The following is a 16,129-nucleotide window of genomic DNA, read 5'->3' on the forward strand; positions in this document are numbered from 1 at the left end:
GGATCGATACAGAGATCGTACTCAGATTTCTAACTCTGGTTACTCAGTTAGCACTCTAGTTCAGGTTACTCAGTACTCTAGTTATAGTTACGCAGTTAGTATTCTAGTTCAGGTTACTCGGTTAGTATTCTAGTTCAGGTTACTCAGTTAGTACTGTAGTTCAGGTTACTTAATTAGTATGGTAGTTGTTACTCAGTTAGTACTCTAGGTCAGGTTACTCAGTTAGTACTCTAGTTCAGGTTACTCAGTTAGCACTCTAGTTCAGGTTACTCAGTTAGTACTCTAGTTCAGGTTACTCAGTTAGTACTCTAGTTCAGGTTACTTAGTACTGTAGTTGTTGTTACTCAGTTAGTATTCTACTTGTTGTTAGTCAGTTAGTACTGTAGTTCAGGTTAATCAGTACTGTTGTTCAGGTTACTCATGTAGTACTGTTGTTCAGGTTACTCAGTTAGCACTCTAGTTCAGGTTACTCGGTTAGTACTCTAGTTCAGGTTACTCAGTTAGCACTCTAGTTCAGGTTACTCGGTTAGTACTCTAGTTCAGGTTACTCAGTTAGTACTCTAGTTCAGGTTACTCAGTTAGTACTCTAGTTCAGGTTACTCAGTTAGCACTCTAGTTCAGGTTACTCGGTTAGCACTCTAGTTCAGGTTACTCAGTTAGCACTCTAGTTCAGGTTACTCTGTTAGCACTCTAGTTCAGGTTACTCAGTTAGCACTCTAGTTCAGGTTACTCGGTTAGCACTCTAGTTCAGGTTACTCTGTTAGCACTCTAGTTCAGGTTACTCAGTTAGTACTCTAGTTCAGGTATACTCAGTTAGTACTCTAGTTCAGGTATACTCAGTTAGCACTCTAGTTCAGGTTACTCAGTTAGCACTCTAGTTCAGGTTACTCGGTTAGCACTCTAGTTCAGGTTACTCGGTTAGCACTCTAGTTCAGGTTACTCGGTTAGCACTCTAGTTCAGGTTACTCGGTTAGCACTCTAGTTCAGGTTACTCAGTTAGCACTCTAGTTCAGGTTACTCGGTTAGCACTCTAGTTCAGGTTACTCGGTTAGCACTCTAGTTCAGGTTACTTGGTTAGCACTCTAGTTCAGGTTACTTGGTTAGCACTCTAGTTCAGGTTACTCGGTTAGCACTCTAGTTCAGGTTACTCAGTTAGTACTCTAGTTCAGGTTACTCTGTTAGCACTCTAGTTCAGGTTACTTGGTTAGCACTCTAGTTCAGGTTACTCAGTTAGTACTCTAGTTCAGGTTACTCAGTTAGCACTCTAGTTCAGGTTACTCGGTTAGCACTCTAGTTCAGGTTACTTTGTTAGCACTCTAGTTCAGGTTACTCAGTTAGTACTCTAGTTCAGGTTACTCAGTTAGCACTCTAGTTCAGGTTACTTGGTTAGCACTCTAGTTCAGGTTACTCAGTTAGTACTCTAGTTCAGGTTACTCAGTTAGTACTCTAGTTCAGGTTACTCAGTTAGTACTCTAGTTCAGGTTACTCAGTTAGTACTCTAGTTCAGGTTACTCAGTTAGCACTCTAGTTCGGTCCAAGTCATATAGAACCCGAGTTGGCTCCATTTTTTTTTTTGGCGGGTAGTGTAGTGGTCTAGGTTGCTGAGAGGATTCCTAATGGGGGCACATTTGTGCACAGTTTGGTAGGCGCCAGATGGAGGGTGTCTAGGATGTGTGTGAGTGCAGGGTGTGAATCTCTGCATGTCTGTAACTGTACATGTATTTTATCCGTGTTAGGATACTTGTATGCTAACTGTGTGCGCATGTGTATTCCAGTCAGCTGTCGTCTGAGATGAATCGGTGTCGTGGGGAGCTGTCATCCATGGAGCAGGAGCTGCAAAGGCTGCGGAAGGACGCCAGCATGAAGTCCTCCCAGCTCAGCTGCATGGAGGAGACCCTGCAGCAGACCCAGGGCCTACTGGAGAAGAAGAATGACGCGGGTAAGACACACTAGGGGGGATTGGTGATTATTTTAGTTTCTGTCTTTCTTCAATTCTTCATTCATTCAATCAAAGTTGGGGCCAATTTTATTTAGATTTTTCGTGATTACTGTATATATCCCCCACGGTCTGCATTCCACTGACCTCTCTACCACATCTATAGTCATCGTGGAAGCCCTTTCTCCCCTCCTCCTCCCCCTGCAGTTGTGGACTTGGAGGAGAAGCTCCACCGCTGCGAGGTGGACAGGCGGAACTCTGTGCAGCGGGCGGAGACTCTGGAGGGACAGCTACAGGGGGTGCGCGGTGAGATGCACGACACCCTAGAGAACCTACAGGAGCTGAGAGAGCTGTTACAGCGCACGCAGGTCAGCGCAGACCAACGACAGACATCACTGGAGAAATTGTCCGCCGAGCTCAGGTGAGCCTCTCTCTGCCAACCTCCCGACAGGGGGAGGGGCCTTGACCGGGGTTGTCCATTTGTTGCTCTGCTGAACAAAACACGTCTCCCCTCAAATCTTTAGGAAATGCTTCCTAAACAAAATAAACTCAATGCAGAGCAGTTTTGAAGGTAAAGATATTCATATCATTGAAGAAGCGCCGCCCGCTCACCGGAAGTCTCACGCGCTTTCAATGGACCGTGTAACCATGGCAACCACTGACTGGTCGAGCGCTGTGGATTTGTCTCTGAGACCTCATTGACGGGCGATTTGGGAAGACTGAATCAAAAGTCATATGTTTAGACGTTCTTTGGTCTGGTTTAAGAGTAATTGATTTTGGGTGACCTTTTTCGTCTTTAACTGTCACTTTTTCTTATATAATTAGTTAATATATTATGTAATATATGTCTGTTAATCTTTAAGTAAATATGATGTACTGTGCACATTTGTGTTTGTTGAGCATTAGTTGCAATGTTAAATAACGTAACTTTTCTTTGCACTAAAACCTGATGTGAGCTCATCATCGAGGGAAAGCCTCTGTTTCAAGAGGATAGGCTAGCTATGTGTCGTTAGCCTCTGGCTGAGCTAGCCTCTGGCTGAGCTAGCCTCTGGCTGAGCTAGCCTCTGGCTGAGCTAGCCTCTGGCTGAGCTAGCCTCTGGCTGAGCTAGCCTCTGGCATTCATAATATGTATCATGCTATATTCTTTTGTTTAAATGTATTCTTATAATAAATTGTGCATTGTTTTGAGGCTTTGTCGCAGTCAGTGAACAAACAGCAGTTGCTTTGGTGGCACACACACACCGACCCACACGGATACCAAGCACCCACGGGACTCATAAAATGAGTTGGAAATCATTTTATACACATGATCTCTTTGTGTGAATAGGACCACAGAACAGGAGTTATAATATCACTCGTATCTGTCTGCTATGGATTCAAACCCTCCGTCTGATACCAACCAGTTAATTTCCGGTAAACGTCTTGGTCAAATACACAATTGTCCCCCACTCAACATGCCACCAGCCAATATGACAGTGTCACAAACTGTTCTAATCAGATGACTGTAATGGCTAGGTATTATTGTGACGCTTTGACAGTTTTACAAGTGGATTATCTCTCACTGTCATTCAAACATATAACCGGTACAGTAACACCTGATCTGTAAACCCTATTGAGCAGCTACAGTGCTGAACCTCAACCACTGATGCAATATAATTCAAGAAATCTATGTAAAAGTAAAGGCCTAAAAAGCTAAAAACAAAGGCTGTTTGAGGGGATCAGTTTGAGCAAGGCACGGCGCAGAATCACTAGTCTTGACCACACAATGAGTAGTTATTTGGGATGCAAGGGGATTTGCAAACACACACAATATCTCTGCGTTACTGTCTCAAGCAGTTTTCCTTTGAGTCGCGTGTGTGTGTGTGTGTGTGTGTGTGTGTGTGTGTGTGTGTGTGTGTGTGTGTGTGTGTGTGTGTGTGTGTGTGTGTGTGTGTGTGTGTGTGTGTGTGTGTGTGTGTGTGTGTGAAACAAAATGCCCGCTACACAGCTGCGATCAGCTGTTGAGATCTTCTGTGTGAAATAGAACATGCCCCTGGTGTACAGTGATTTCACTGGCTGTGTGTGTGTGTGCTGCAGGGAAAGCCAGAGGGAGTTGGAGGAGAGGAACCACGAGGTGTTGGACATGGACACAGCATTGAAGGAGAGACAGGGCGAGCTCCAGCAGAGAGCACAGCTGGTACGTACACACACACTAAACCGAGGCAACATTTCATTTCATGGCGTGCTATATGAGGTTTATTCCACATGAATATGGTCTTTGTCTTTAATGGGTGGAATGCTAAGAAATCCAGAGCTTCTCTCCTTATGCGTGTCTCCCTCTTCCTCAGCTGGGCCAGTTGGACGTGGCCATCAGAGACCATAAGGTGGAGATGGACAAGAAGGTTCAGACCCTACAGCAGACTCTGGACCAGAGAGAGGGAGAGGTCAAAGACCGAGACAAACGGGTAAAAGGCCCCATTACACACACACCTCTATTCTTCCATCTGTGTAATTCGGGGTCATTTGTTGCCCCTGGAGAAGCATATTCCCGTTACAAGTACTGTCCATTCTGTTATAGCTGAAGTACTGTCCATTCTGCTATAGCGTTATAGCTGAAGTACTGCCCATTCTGCTATAGCGTTATAGCTGAAGTACAGTCCATTCTGCTATAGCGTTATAGCTGAAGTACTGTCCATTCTGTTATAGCTGAAGTACTGTCCATTCTGCTATAGCGTTATAGCTGAAGTACTGTCCATTCTGTTATAGCTGAAGTACTGTCCATTCTGCTATAGCGTTATAGCTGAAGTACTGTCCATTCTGCTATAGCGTTATAGCTGAAGTACTGTCCATTCTGCTATAGCGTTATAGCTAAAGTACTGTCCATTCTGTTATAGCGTTATAGCTGAAGTACTGTAGTAGACTATCGCCTCATGTTTTGTCTCCCCAGGTTGCGTTTTTGAGTGAGCGGTTAGACCTGCTAAAGGCACAACTACAAGGGAAGGAGGATTCCGAGAAGGTATGGTGGGATGAGGCGATGAATGGATCTGTTGATAGATTGAGGGTTAAGTTGATGTACGGAAAGATGGGTAATACTTATGGTATCGTTATTCTCATGGAGGGAGAGATAGATGGTTGAACAGAGAAGTTAAATAAATACCACCGACAGCATTCAACCTAGAAGCTATAGCAATTGGCGAGATGTTTCTGGATCGATAACCTCATAATGTAATACTGTTCAGTGTTCCCTTTCCGGGAACCTTTTTGAATGAACCACATAATGAACCCTGGACAATCTTAATGTCTATTTGGAGTAATCCATAAAGTAAATGCTGTAAAAATAAAAAATAAAAATAAATCTCACTGACCGTCTAGGCTCTGTCTGATTTAACCTTTGACCTTTTGCTCCAGGACTCTCTGGCGCAGGGCCAGAACCTGCGTGTGTGTCGGGAGGAGCTGCAGAGAACAACGCAAGAGCTGCGGGACACACAGAATCGCTGCGAGAGCCTGACCGAGGAGCTGGACAGCATCACTCAACATGCCAGGGAAAAGGTGAAACCTTCATTTTGTTGTCTGTAAATGCCCAATAAATCCATGTATTCTTGCTCTTTATCCATAATAACAAATTGTGGTATTTCTGTTCATTCTTCTATGGCCAGATGATGACCTTAACTGTGTTGTCGGGTCTCATATAGGAGGCGCAGGTGAGGAGTCTAGAGGAGAAGCTGTCTGCCAGGGAGGGCCGCTGGGTCCAGGGGGAAGCCAGACTGCAAGTCACCATCTCCTCCCTACAGCAGGAGCTGGAGCAGGAGCGGGAACAGCACAGCAAGGAGGTACAACAGGGCCGAGAACTGTGGAGGTCTATGTAGTACAGCCTCTCTGTCCATCTCTGTCTGTTCATTTGGCCTTCTCTTTCCCTCTCACGCACACTCCCATCTTCCTCTTTCTCCACTGTTCTTCCGTTTCTGTCATCCTCTACTGCAGGGGTGTTCTACGAGGTCCGAAGCCTGCTGTTTTTCTGTTGCCACCTCATAATTAGTATCACCCACCTGGTGTCTCAATGGGGGGGGAAAAAACGCAGTGGAACTGGCTTCGAGGTCCAGAGTTGAGTTTTTGAGGGCACTACTGTATATATCACCTCATCAATCTCTTCCCCAGTCCCTCTTTCACTTCTTTGTTTCTCGTAATTTCCCTAATCACCCGTTCTTTCACACATGCAATAACCGCTGAAGTTCCTACAGTACACGCTTGTAACTTCCCTCTCCTCCTTCCCCCTTTCTCTGTTGCCCCTCCCCCAGCTCTACTCCCTGCAGCAGACGCGGGGCCAGCTCCTGAAGGTGTCGGAGCAGATGAGCTGCAGCCTGCGGAGCTCCCAGGAACACCTGGCCTCCAGACTGCAGCAGAGCCAGATGCAGCTAGAGCAGACCAGGGCCCAGGCGGCCCACCTGCAGGCCCAGTTCCACGCCACCCAGACCAGCCTGCAGAGCGCCCGCGAGGCCCTGCTCATCAAGGTAGAGTACAGTAGGCCTGGGACTGGGCTAGTGAAGTGCCCCCCCCCCTACTGGTCATGAACATATACTCCAGTATCATTGTGTTGTTTTCCTCCAAGATGGGGGACATTTTTAGAGAGGAAATAATTGCCTCATTCTATAAGGTATTAAGAAATGGTGAAGGAGTCAGGGCAGCTGTTATTCAAATGTGATTAGGGTCCCCTGGGAAACACTGACCAACACTTTGGTTCCTAGATTTAAAATTCCATTTTTCTGACGCTCCTTTATTTCATTTGATGTTATTAACTATTGGCCTAGCTGATAGTTTTACCTCATTGTCAGTAACCAGGTTTCTATCCAACCATTTCATGCGGATGATTTACCTGACGTATAAAAAAAAAAAGTCACATCAGGCCATTTATAATAAAAATGTCCTAATGTTGACAGAATAAAATCCGTTGGACAAGGGTGGAGAATTTGGAAATGGCTTATGCGGTGGAAACACCTTTATACACAAATATTCATATGATAACCATCATATCGAAGTAAACTTGGAGTCACGCAATGATATGTTACATTGTAGGCCTACCACCATGACGTGGAAAAGCATTCAAAGTTAATAGGCTGGTTAAATGAGTTATGAAGAACTTCACATGGTTCCGTGCACGGTGATCATGCACATTTTCATTAAATATCGAGGGTCGACTATTATTTCAATGCTTGTGACATGATGCTAGGTGCTTGGCTGCCAATTATCAAAATAAAATGATCTCACCTGCTCCTTGTCTAGAGAGCATACCCCAAAACCAGATTGAGCAAGTTTGCTATTTATCCCAACAGTTTGTGTCACAAAACCATCGGTAGAGTTGAAAATGTGACGAAAAGTTCAACTTCAGTTTTTTATTTTTTTTATTCGGAAATTACGCGTGAAAGTGCTTTTAACGTGACCTACGTTGTCACACGCAGCTTTTTATCCGCAACAAGTCAGTTTGATGGAAACACCTCTGATGGGAAAAAATATAAAACCTAGCTACTGAATGACTGATTCTTCTCATCCCTTCAGGAGTCCGAAGTCACTCGCCTACAGGCCAGAATTTCCAGTCTGGAGAGAGCTACAGAGCTCCACCACGCCACATTCCACCTTCACCCAGATATCACCCTGCCCTCATCCCCTCCGCCCCCTCACACACACCACCATTCTCCCCCACACACTCACTCATGCACCCACTCTCCTCATAAACACACCTGCTCCTCCCCACCCACCCACTCCCCTCCCAAACTCTCCCACCCCTCTCCACCACCCACTCATTCTCACACCCGTTCCCCTTCATCCCCCCACGTACAACACCACTCCCCTCCTCGCCCACCCCAAACCCACACTCCAGACTGGCCCGTGGAGGGCAGCAGTGTGGACTCCTCCCTCGATCTCCCTCAGAACCTGAAGGCCACGTTACGGGAAGCCCTGGGTCAACACCTCCCCTGGGACACCTCCTTTCTGTCCCCCACCCCATACCAGCCTGACCACAGCTGGCAGGGCCTCAGCCGACTGGAGGCCACCTCTGCCTCAGACCTCTCCTTCAATCCCCTCACCTACATGGTGGACAAAATGTCGGAGGAGAGGGAGGAGAGAGAGCCGGAGAGAGAGTCCCCCCTCAGGCAGGAGACCCAGGAGGAGATGGACATGAGCTCCCTGACGGGCATGCTGAGGTTTGTCAACCAGACGCTGGCCCTGCAGGAGGACCCGTCCCTCTGTGGCTCCGCGGGCCTCTGAGAGGCTGAGCACACCCTCGCACTGCAGGTTAGCATGAGCAACTCTCTCTGGGGTACAAAGGATGAAATGAGGTCGTACATGTAGCTGTAGTTTGAGCATTGGCAATGTGTAATTGTGGTGATTGATGAAATGGTTGGTGCTTGTTTAATGCCTTTTGTATAGGTAGTTGAGAGCTGGCTGACGCTCTTAACAAAAAATGTTGTAAACAGTCCGAAAACTGTGGTTCACCTTACACACACACACACACACACACACACACACACACACACACACACACACACACACACACACACAAGGATCTCTCAAATAATGACACACCTGCTGTTAAAAGCAGTTCCTTCAATAATTAGGTCAGAGGTACCACACCTGTATTCAAACATCCACTCAATGAACTAACCAAACAGCATACAGCACCAATTAGGGAAGAGGTGCAATTGACGGAGTATCACATTATTCGGAACCCACGTGGTTCTCGGGGCAGGCCTGACGGTTTTGACTAACAGAAGTGACTTTTCGTAGCAGGTTAGGAGAACTTACGCCGCAGGATAGGAGAATTAACGTGGCAGGTTAGGCAAATTGGTTGAGGTTAGAGAAAGGGTTAGCTAAAATGCTCAAATTGTCCTCGACGCGACTTGAACATATCTAGCTACATCCAGACCAGCACTGAGAACACCCTACGTGGCGGCAGGGGTCCAGGTGAGTCGCGGGATGACATTGACATTTTTAAAAAAAATACATTTTCGGGATAGGAAAACATTTTCAGTGTGAACTTAAACGACTAAAACTATGTAGCAAAGATAATGGACCTATACATTTTTCAATAATAGCCTACAATCTTTGAGAATTTACAATCCGCAAAATAAAAGCCCCCATTTAATGTTGTAATGTTATGAGCGTGAGAACACCAGCCATGTCAGAATGCATAGCAATTTCCACACCAATTTCCTACAATTCTATCTTTTTTTCTTATTCTTTGATCTGTGTGTTTTTTATTTTAATTTAATTTTTTACCGCTCATCCCTTATGGTGGGTCGCGACTCACGACACCTCAATTGGTGGGTCACAAAGCAAAACATTTTGGGAACCCCTGCCCTACGTTTCCAACAATGCAGTTCTGTGCAATTGACATTGTAGCTATAGTATTAATTGCATGGAATGATGAATGGTTCAAATGAAAGGGATTCTGCATACAACTTGGTTTATCCAATAAATAAGCAATAAATACATTAACTAAACAATGTCCTTGTAGTGAAGAGCTCACTCCTTCTGTTCTACGTTTAGGCTATAATCAGCAGAATTTTTTTCCTCCCGGTGACACAATGGACACCTCTGTTATTTCACTAATCCATATCGGTGTTTCATTTTCAGGGGGACCTTAAAGATTGTGGATGCTGTTCTACGGGGGAACGTATAATAGTGGGACCCATTTAGACTTTTGAAGACTTAGTGTGTGTGGTTTGTTTGTTTGTGTGTTTGTGAATGAAGCGTCAGGCCACGCTACTGTCTGGTAGGAATTGGTTTCATTACATTTAACTCCAGCTCAGGCTTGCCCTGTATATGGCTACCAAGGTTCATGCTCTTTTACCTAGACACACGTTATGTATATACAGTCAGCTCCGAAAGTATTGGGATAGTGATAGATTTGTTGTTGTTTTGGCTCTGTACTTCAGCACTTTGGATTTGGAAATGTTACAATGACTGTGAAGTTAGTGCAGACTGTCAGCTTTAATTTGAGGGTATTTTCATCCATATCGGGGGAACCGTTGAGAAATTTACAGAACTTTTTGTACATAGTCTTACCATTTTTGGCGACCAGATGTATTGGGACAAATTCACTTATGTGTATTGAAGTTGTCAAAAGTTTAGTATTTGGTCCCATATTCCTTGCACGCAATGATTACATCTACCATGAGTACGGATAGTCCTGAATGAATCGGGAATAATGATGAGTGAGAAACGGACGCACAAATATCATACCCCCAAGACATGCTAAGCTCTCACCATTACAATAACAGGGGAGGTTAGCGTTTTTTGGGGCAGGGGGAGGTATGATATTTGTCCGTCTAACTTTCTCACTCATTATTTACAATTCATTCAGGAATATCTGTAATCATGGTAGCATCCACATTAATGTTGACGTATTTAGAAACATTCGATTTTTATTTACAAGAAAAGTGACTCCAAAAGGACAATACATTATTTACCATTCATTTCAATTGGGCACAAAATAATCTGAAACGCAACCAAAACAAACAACAAATGCATAAGCTTGATGTAATCATTGCGTGCTGGGAATATGGGGCCAAATACTAAATGTTGAACTACTTTAATACACATATAAGTGAATTTGTCCCAATACTTTTGATCCCCTAAAATGGGGGGACTATGTACAGAAAGTGCTGTAATTTCTAAACGGTTCACCAGATATGGATGAAAATACCCTCAAAGCTGACAGTCTGCCCTTTAACGTCATAGTCATTCCATAATTTCCAATCCAAAGTGCTGGAATACAGAGCCAAAACAACAACAAAAAATGTCACTATCCCAATACTTTTGGAGCTCACTGTATATCTTTTAAGTATAAATGTGTATGTTATCTATTTTCAATCTGAATTAAATTAAATCATTTTTAGTAGAATACATTTTTGATATTTTTAAATATTACTTATTGTGTGAAGTGGGGTTCCTCATTTTATTTTAGAAAAAGAAAATGCACCTTTTCAAAAAAATTTTTTTTACCTGAACTTCACTTTGATGCTTTTGGCATCTGTGTGCTGGACTGCAGAGTCATGTTGCAAGGGGAACTTGCAAGGCCTAACAAAGAATTTGTGGTCTAGACGGTGGTCATGTTGGAACAAAATGACAGCCCGACTTGCTGCATTTGATTGGGCGCCCAGAGGGGTTTAAATAACAACAACAAAAGTTGTGTAGAATTAGTATTTTTAGGATCCTAAACTCTTGTGGATAAGTCAAATGTTCAATACTCAAGTTAGAGTTGATGGAAAATTCAAACTAGAGAAAAATTATATTTTCGGTAACAAGATTGTAAGCTACATTATTGTGATTTTTCTGTGCTCAACACATGCACACTAATTGAATACATATTTATTTACTTTATATTTCTTTAAAAATGGTATTTCTTTACAAAGAGGAAAAAGTAGGTTTTACTGAATAAAAATTCCACTGATGATAGGGGACCTATGAAATGTATAATTGACGTTTACAAGCCTAATGAATTGCAGCAGAGTAACATCAATGTCATAACAAGCAACAACAAAAAAATACAATCAAAATGTAACACACACACCGCAGGATACCGCTACATGAAACACAATGCTTGGTGTACAAATGTGGGTTTGCTATTTGGTCATGGTGCAGTAGGATCCACACAAAGCTGTCAGTCTGCCTTTGTGTGTGTATGTTTGTCTGCCTGTATGTGTTTGAACAGACTCCCCGCCCTTTCGGCCTGTGCCATTTGTTTCTGAAGGTTACTGGAAAAATGCCATTTTTTTTCTGCGTGTGTGTGTGTGTGTGTGTGTGTGTGTGTGTGTGTGTGTGTGTGTGTGTGTGTGTGTGTGTGTGTGTGTGTGTGTGGGGGGGGGGGGGGGCGTAATGTTTGTGTTGACACTTCAGACAAAGACGGAACATAGACATCACCGTTAGCAACCAGCCTGCATGACTTTCTCTGTGGGATAACAAAACATCTTCTCCAAAAGCAGCAGCGCTGGCCCTTTTTTTTTTTTTTACAATGTTAGTATTGTGACGCGTTTCAATTGGTGCTCTTGATCAGTGAATTTTTTGTACTGAACGGTTTTTGGGCGCGGATCTGTTTCTTCCAGCCACCACTAACAAGCTGTTTTATTACTTGATTCTCTCTCTCTCTCTCTCTTTTTTTCCTCCTCTCTTCCTCTTCCGCTCTCACTGTCGTGGATTACTAAGGTGGAGGATGTGAGTGCAGTTCTCAGTAAAGAAAGATGTGGTCACATTTTGAAAATTGCTTGTGGTGCAGAAGCAACCTATAGGTCTTTTTTTTTTATGATTCAAATTCCTAATTCTATACATAAACCCCTGTCTTCCGCTTCTAACTTCCCACTGTTGTCATTCTTTGTGTGTGTAGTAACGTTTTAAATTTGAGACATTTGTAAGATGCTGACATTAGCTTATGTAGCAATACATGTAGGTGAAAAAAAAGGACCCTCTTGCATTGAGCTCATAGATGGTTGAAAATGCATGGGTGCAGTGGTTCGTGCAGGCTTGGAGAGATTTGAGGTAGATGTGAAAGAGAGAAGTGTGGGTGGTTCCTGTGCCACACGCCTACTGACCACATCTGGTACTGGTTGTCCCAGTTACAACAGTGAAACTACAGCTCTACAAAAGAACATCTTCAGTTGTTGGCACCATTTGTTTTATACGTGGCAAGGAATAAAAACATACTTAAAATGGAGGTATTCTAATGAGGAAAAAGAAACTAAATGTACCAGAATCGTGTTGAACCGTTCAGTGATGAGCACTCCAAACTCTAATGTTGACTATTTAAGGTACCGTATGGTTTTGACAGGGTGCCATTTGATCAAGCAGAACTCCGCAGATTTTGTTTCGACAATGACTGATTCTACACTGAAGAAGTCGGCTCCATCCCAAATTCAAACGGCTATCTACTTAACCAGGCCGTGCCCCTTGGAATTCAGCACAATGCTCAGCCACACAACACTGGCCACAGAGGAGGTGGGATAGTAAAGCCTATTCCAATAGAAAACCCTGCCTCCTTTCAATGTCTTTTTTTTTGTTGGAAAGAGCGACTGCCCCTAAAAAGCAACTTTTCATTTTGAAAATGGCCTGTGGCATCGATATGAGTCAGACATTTATTCTGGTGTCACTGCGAAGTGTAAATAGGATCATTTTGGTCATAAAGTCAATCTCGTCCAAAACTGAGATTTTATGAGATGATAGGAAAAAATGGTATGTCATGGAATGAAGGCTACCGTAACAGTTTCCATGGGTTGGGTTTGCCCACAGCTGGCAGCACTCAAGTAATCATCAATAGGATCATAATGCCCATATGTTGTCACAGAGATAGAGGGCTCATCATGGATATTTAATCAATAAGGCCTGAGGAGGTGTGGTATATGGCCAATATACCACCTCTAAGGGCTGTTCTTAGGCGTGGTATAAGGCCAATATACCACGTCTAAGGGCTGTTCTTAGGCAGGATGCAATTTGACATGAATGTGCTTGCCTCCCTGTAAAATGTAGACCATGCATATGCACATCTGCTTGTGGTATTGTAGGCTACTGCAAGCTGGCAAGTAAGTATTTTATGCAAATGAGGGTTATGATGAAAAGCTTATTAATAAAAGTCAAAACAGGAATACATATAAACAAGTATGCAACCATTTATTCCTCACCTTTTCTGGCAGTGATGTGTTCATATTCCTGTAGGAGCCATACAACAAATGACCATGCACATCTCTCATTTAATTGGACCTAATAGCCTAGTAAATAGATAGGCTATATGTATTTCAAGTTTTGCAATGTCATAGGTAGTGCGGTTTATCATACTTGTCGAATTTAACAGCTGATCTTCATTGAAGTAGGCCTATGTATCAAGTTTGTATTGTCATGTGCACATGTAGGCTACAGTGACATTCCTTTCTTGCGTGCTCTTTCCTAACAATGCAGTAATCAATATAAGTAGTACTATAAAACATATTTATACCTTTTTTGTATTTTTATTTAAAAATTAGAACAACTAGAACAAAAACACAAGAGAAATAGAACTGTAAGTACTGTAATTGCCTTTTTTTGAGTAGCGTGCCCAACAATGTTTCAGAATTCGCCGGCAGTCCATGATACACTATTTACGTTGGTGGAAAGGTTGATGCAAAAACATTGCTGAATTCAAACGTTCTGCTGACAGGTCCACGAACATTTTCATTTTTTTTCTCTCTTTCGGAAACCGACAGTCATTTTCCAGATGCAGCATAAATTACTGCTAAAGATGAAAACATTCTGCCTACACAGTAAATAGACCCCGGTAGTGTATGTAAAATATTTGACAGTATGGGTAGGCTACAGAAGGCCTATTGCTGTACGATAGGAGCGCGACATAGTTTCCTATTTAATTTCAGAGCCTGTACAAAGGCAGGACATATAAATCCTATAATCTATTGATAAACTAAATATTGAACAACAATTCGCTTTTTGCAGTGGCCTATTGCCAATAAATTCCCGATTTTACAGCAAATAAAGACCGTCATTGTCACCATAAAAGGCGAATGGAGGCGTTTTCCAGGTGGTTTTAATGCTTGTTCGCGCTTGCATAGTTTTATGACCGGTCTGAGTTATAACGAGGAACATGCGTATGTATGACGTGCGCCAAGTTTATGCATCTCAATATTTTTGTATGTGCGCGGACTTTTCAGAAATGTCGCGGCAGAAATGTTGTACGCAGTGGCGGTTCTAGTTTGTATGGCTCCCTGGGCGCCCCCCCCCCAAAAAAATAAAAAAATAAAACACCATTCTGCACTAACTGTAATTTTTATTCAGACATTTGGAACAACACCACAAATAAATAATCAGGACATTTAAAACGATATCAATATAACAATATATACAAAAATAAGACTCATAAATATAAAAAACAAGTACCAAAGACAAATGGAATCAAATTTGATTTGGCACTCCAGCGTCAATACATTACCCATCCCCCAACACTGTCAACCAAGAGTCAAGACAAAACGAATTCACCTTGGTGGTGTGCAGACTGGTTTTATATTATTCTTAACAATTTTACACAAACCAGAAAAAAATGCAACAATATGTCTGTGAAACTATATATTCACAGTATTATGAATGAATTGTGGTTTATTTGGAAGCATTTCGTAGTGTGACTGATTTTATAAATTGCGTTATTACTGTACAAAGTTAGAGTTGTGCTATTTGATAGATTCCCCTGCTCTCCCTACCTCAGTGGGGAGACCGGAGGTCAACCTACCCACACCCCCCTCCCCATCTCGTACTTCTGAGTGGGAGACCTTCCCAGGCAATTGCCTGCCTAGCTCACAAACTAGAATCAGGGCACCCAGTCCGACAAGGTTAATTCATCCACAGTCCCACACGGTGACATATCATTGACGTGATGTGCAAATGAGCGATAGAAAACCGATGGCGCAAATGTCACCGTGCCGCCCCCGGAAAGATGCCACCCTGACCGGCTGCCCATATTGCCTATACCTAAATCCGCCACTGGTTGGACGCAATTTACAAAGGTTATAAATGAGGCCCCTGGAGTGGACCTCAGGGATCTGACCTCAGTTGACTTCCCAGCTAGCACATAACGTTCTGAGAACCATATGTTTCTTAGGTGGGAATTTCAGTACTTCAGCATAACGTTTCCTCATGGTTCTATTTAAAGTAATGTTGTCAAATTGTTCAGAGAATATTAGGAATAACGTTCTTCTGTGGGAATTTCAGTACTTTAGCATAATGTTTCTACAGGTTTCCTAATGGTTCTATTTAAAGTGATGTTCTCAGAACATTAAGATAATTTTTCAGAAAAACCACAAGAAAACATTAGTAACATTCAAAGTGCATTCTAAGAATGTTAATTAAAAACATACATTCCGTTTTCAGCCTCAACAAAACTCTCTCTATCCTTTATCTTGTTAAGTGTGTTCAGGTGGGTTGGCCATGCTTACTAATTGGCCGCACCTGATCTTAATGAGTGCTTGTTTCCTTTGAAATGGGGTCTGTTTGAATAGACTAAAATGAACAGCTTTGTATGAGTTAAAAAAAAAACATGGCATGCTTTGTTTTCCATTCTCGGAATGTTAAAACCTCCCAGAAAAAACTTTAATGGAACCATAGTAAAAACGTAAAGAACCTCCCAACAACCTAAAAATGTATGTTCCCAGAACAAGCAATGTTTTCACTTCCGTTCTCAGAACGTTTGAAAAT

The 16,129-nt window shown here is 42.9% G+C and overlaps 1 protein-coding gene across 4 annotated transcripts in view; it reads left to right on the top strand.

Annotated features, from left to right (window-relative positions):
• Positions 1-11,730, top strand: part of ccdc18 (coiled-coil domain containing 18) — a 33,389-nt gene extending 21,659 nt beyond the window's left edge. For 3 of the 4 annotated variants that reach the window (XM_045693884.1, XM_014139893.2, XM_014139895.2), the window contains exons 18-26: positions 1,776-1,939; positions 2,144-2,357; positions 4,013-4,112; positions 4,264-4,380; positions 4,863-4,931; positions 5,324-5,464; positions 5,608-5,745; positions 6,211-6,423; positions 7,466-9,413. In XM_045693884.1, the coding sequence (XP_045549840.1) occupies positions 1,776-1,939; positions 2,144-2,357; positions 4,013-4,112; positions 4,264-4,380; positions 4,863-4,931; positions 5,324-5,464; positions 5,608-5,745; positions 6,211-6,423; positions 7,466-8,173 (1,864 nt within the window). In that variant the 3' untranslated portion in view covers positions 8,174-9,413. Of the gene's footprint in view, positions 1-1,775; positions 1,940-2,143; positions 2,358-4,012; positions 4,113-4,263; positions 4,381-4,862; positions 4,932-5,323; positions 5,465-5,607; positions 5,746-6,210; positions 6,424-7,465; positions 9,414-9,541 lie in introns of those variants that run through there. The other variant, XM_014139894.2, reaches the window with a different exon arrangement.
• Positions 11,731-16,129: the final 4,399 nt, after the last annotated feature.

This window comes from Salmo salar, chromosome ssa14 (assembly GCF_905237065.1).
Source record: "Salmo salar chromosome ssa14, Ssal_v3.1, whole genome shotgun sequence".
NCBI lineage: Eukaryota > Metazoa > Chordata > Actinopteri > Salmoniformes > Salmonidae > Salmo > Salmo salar.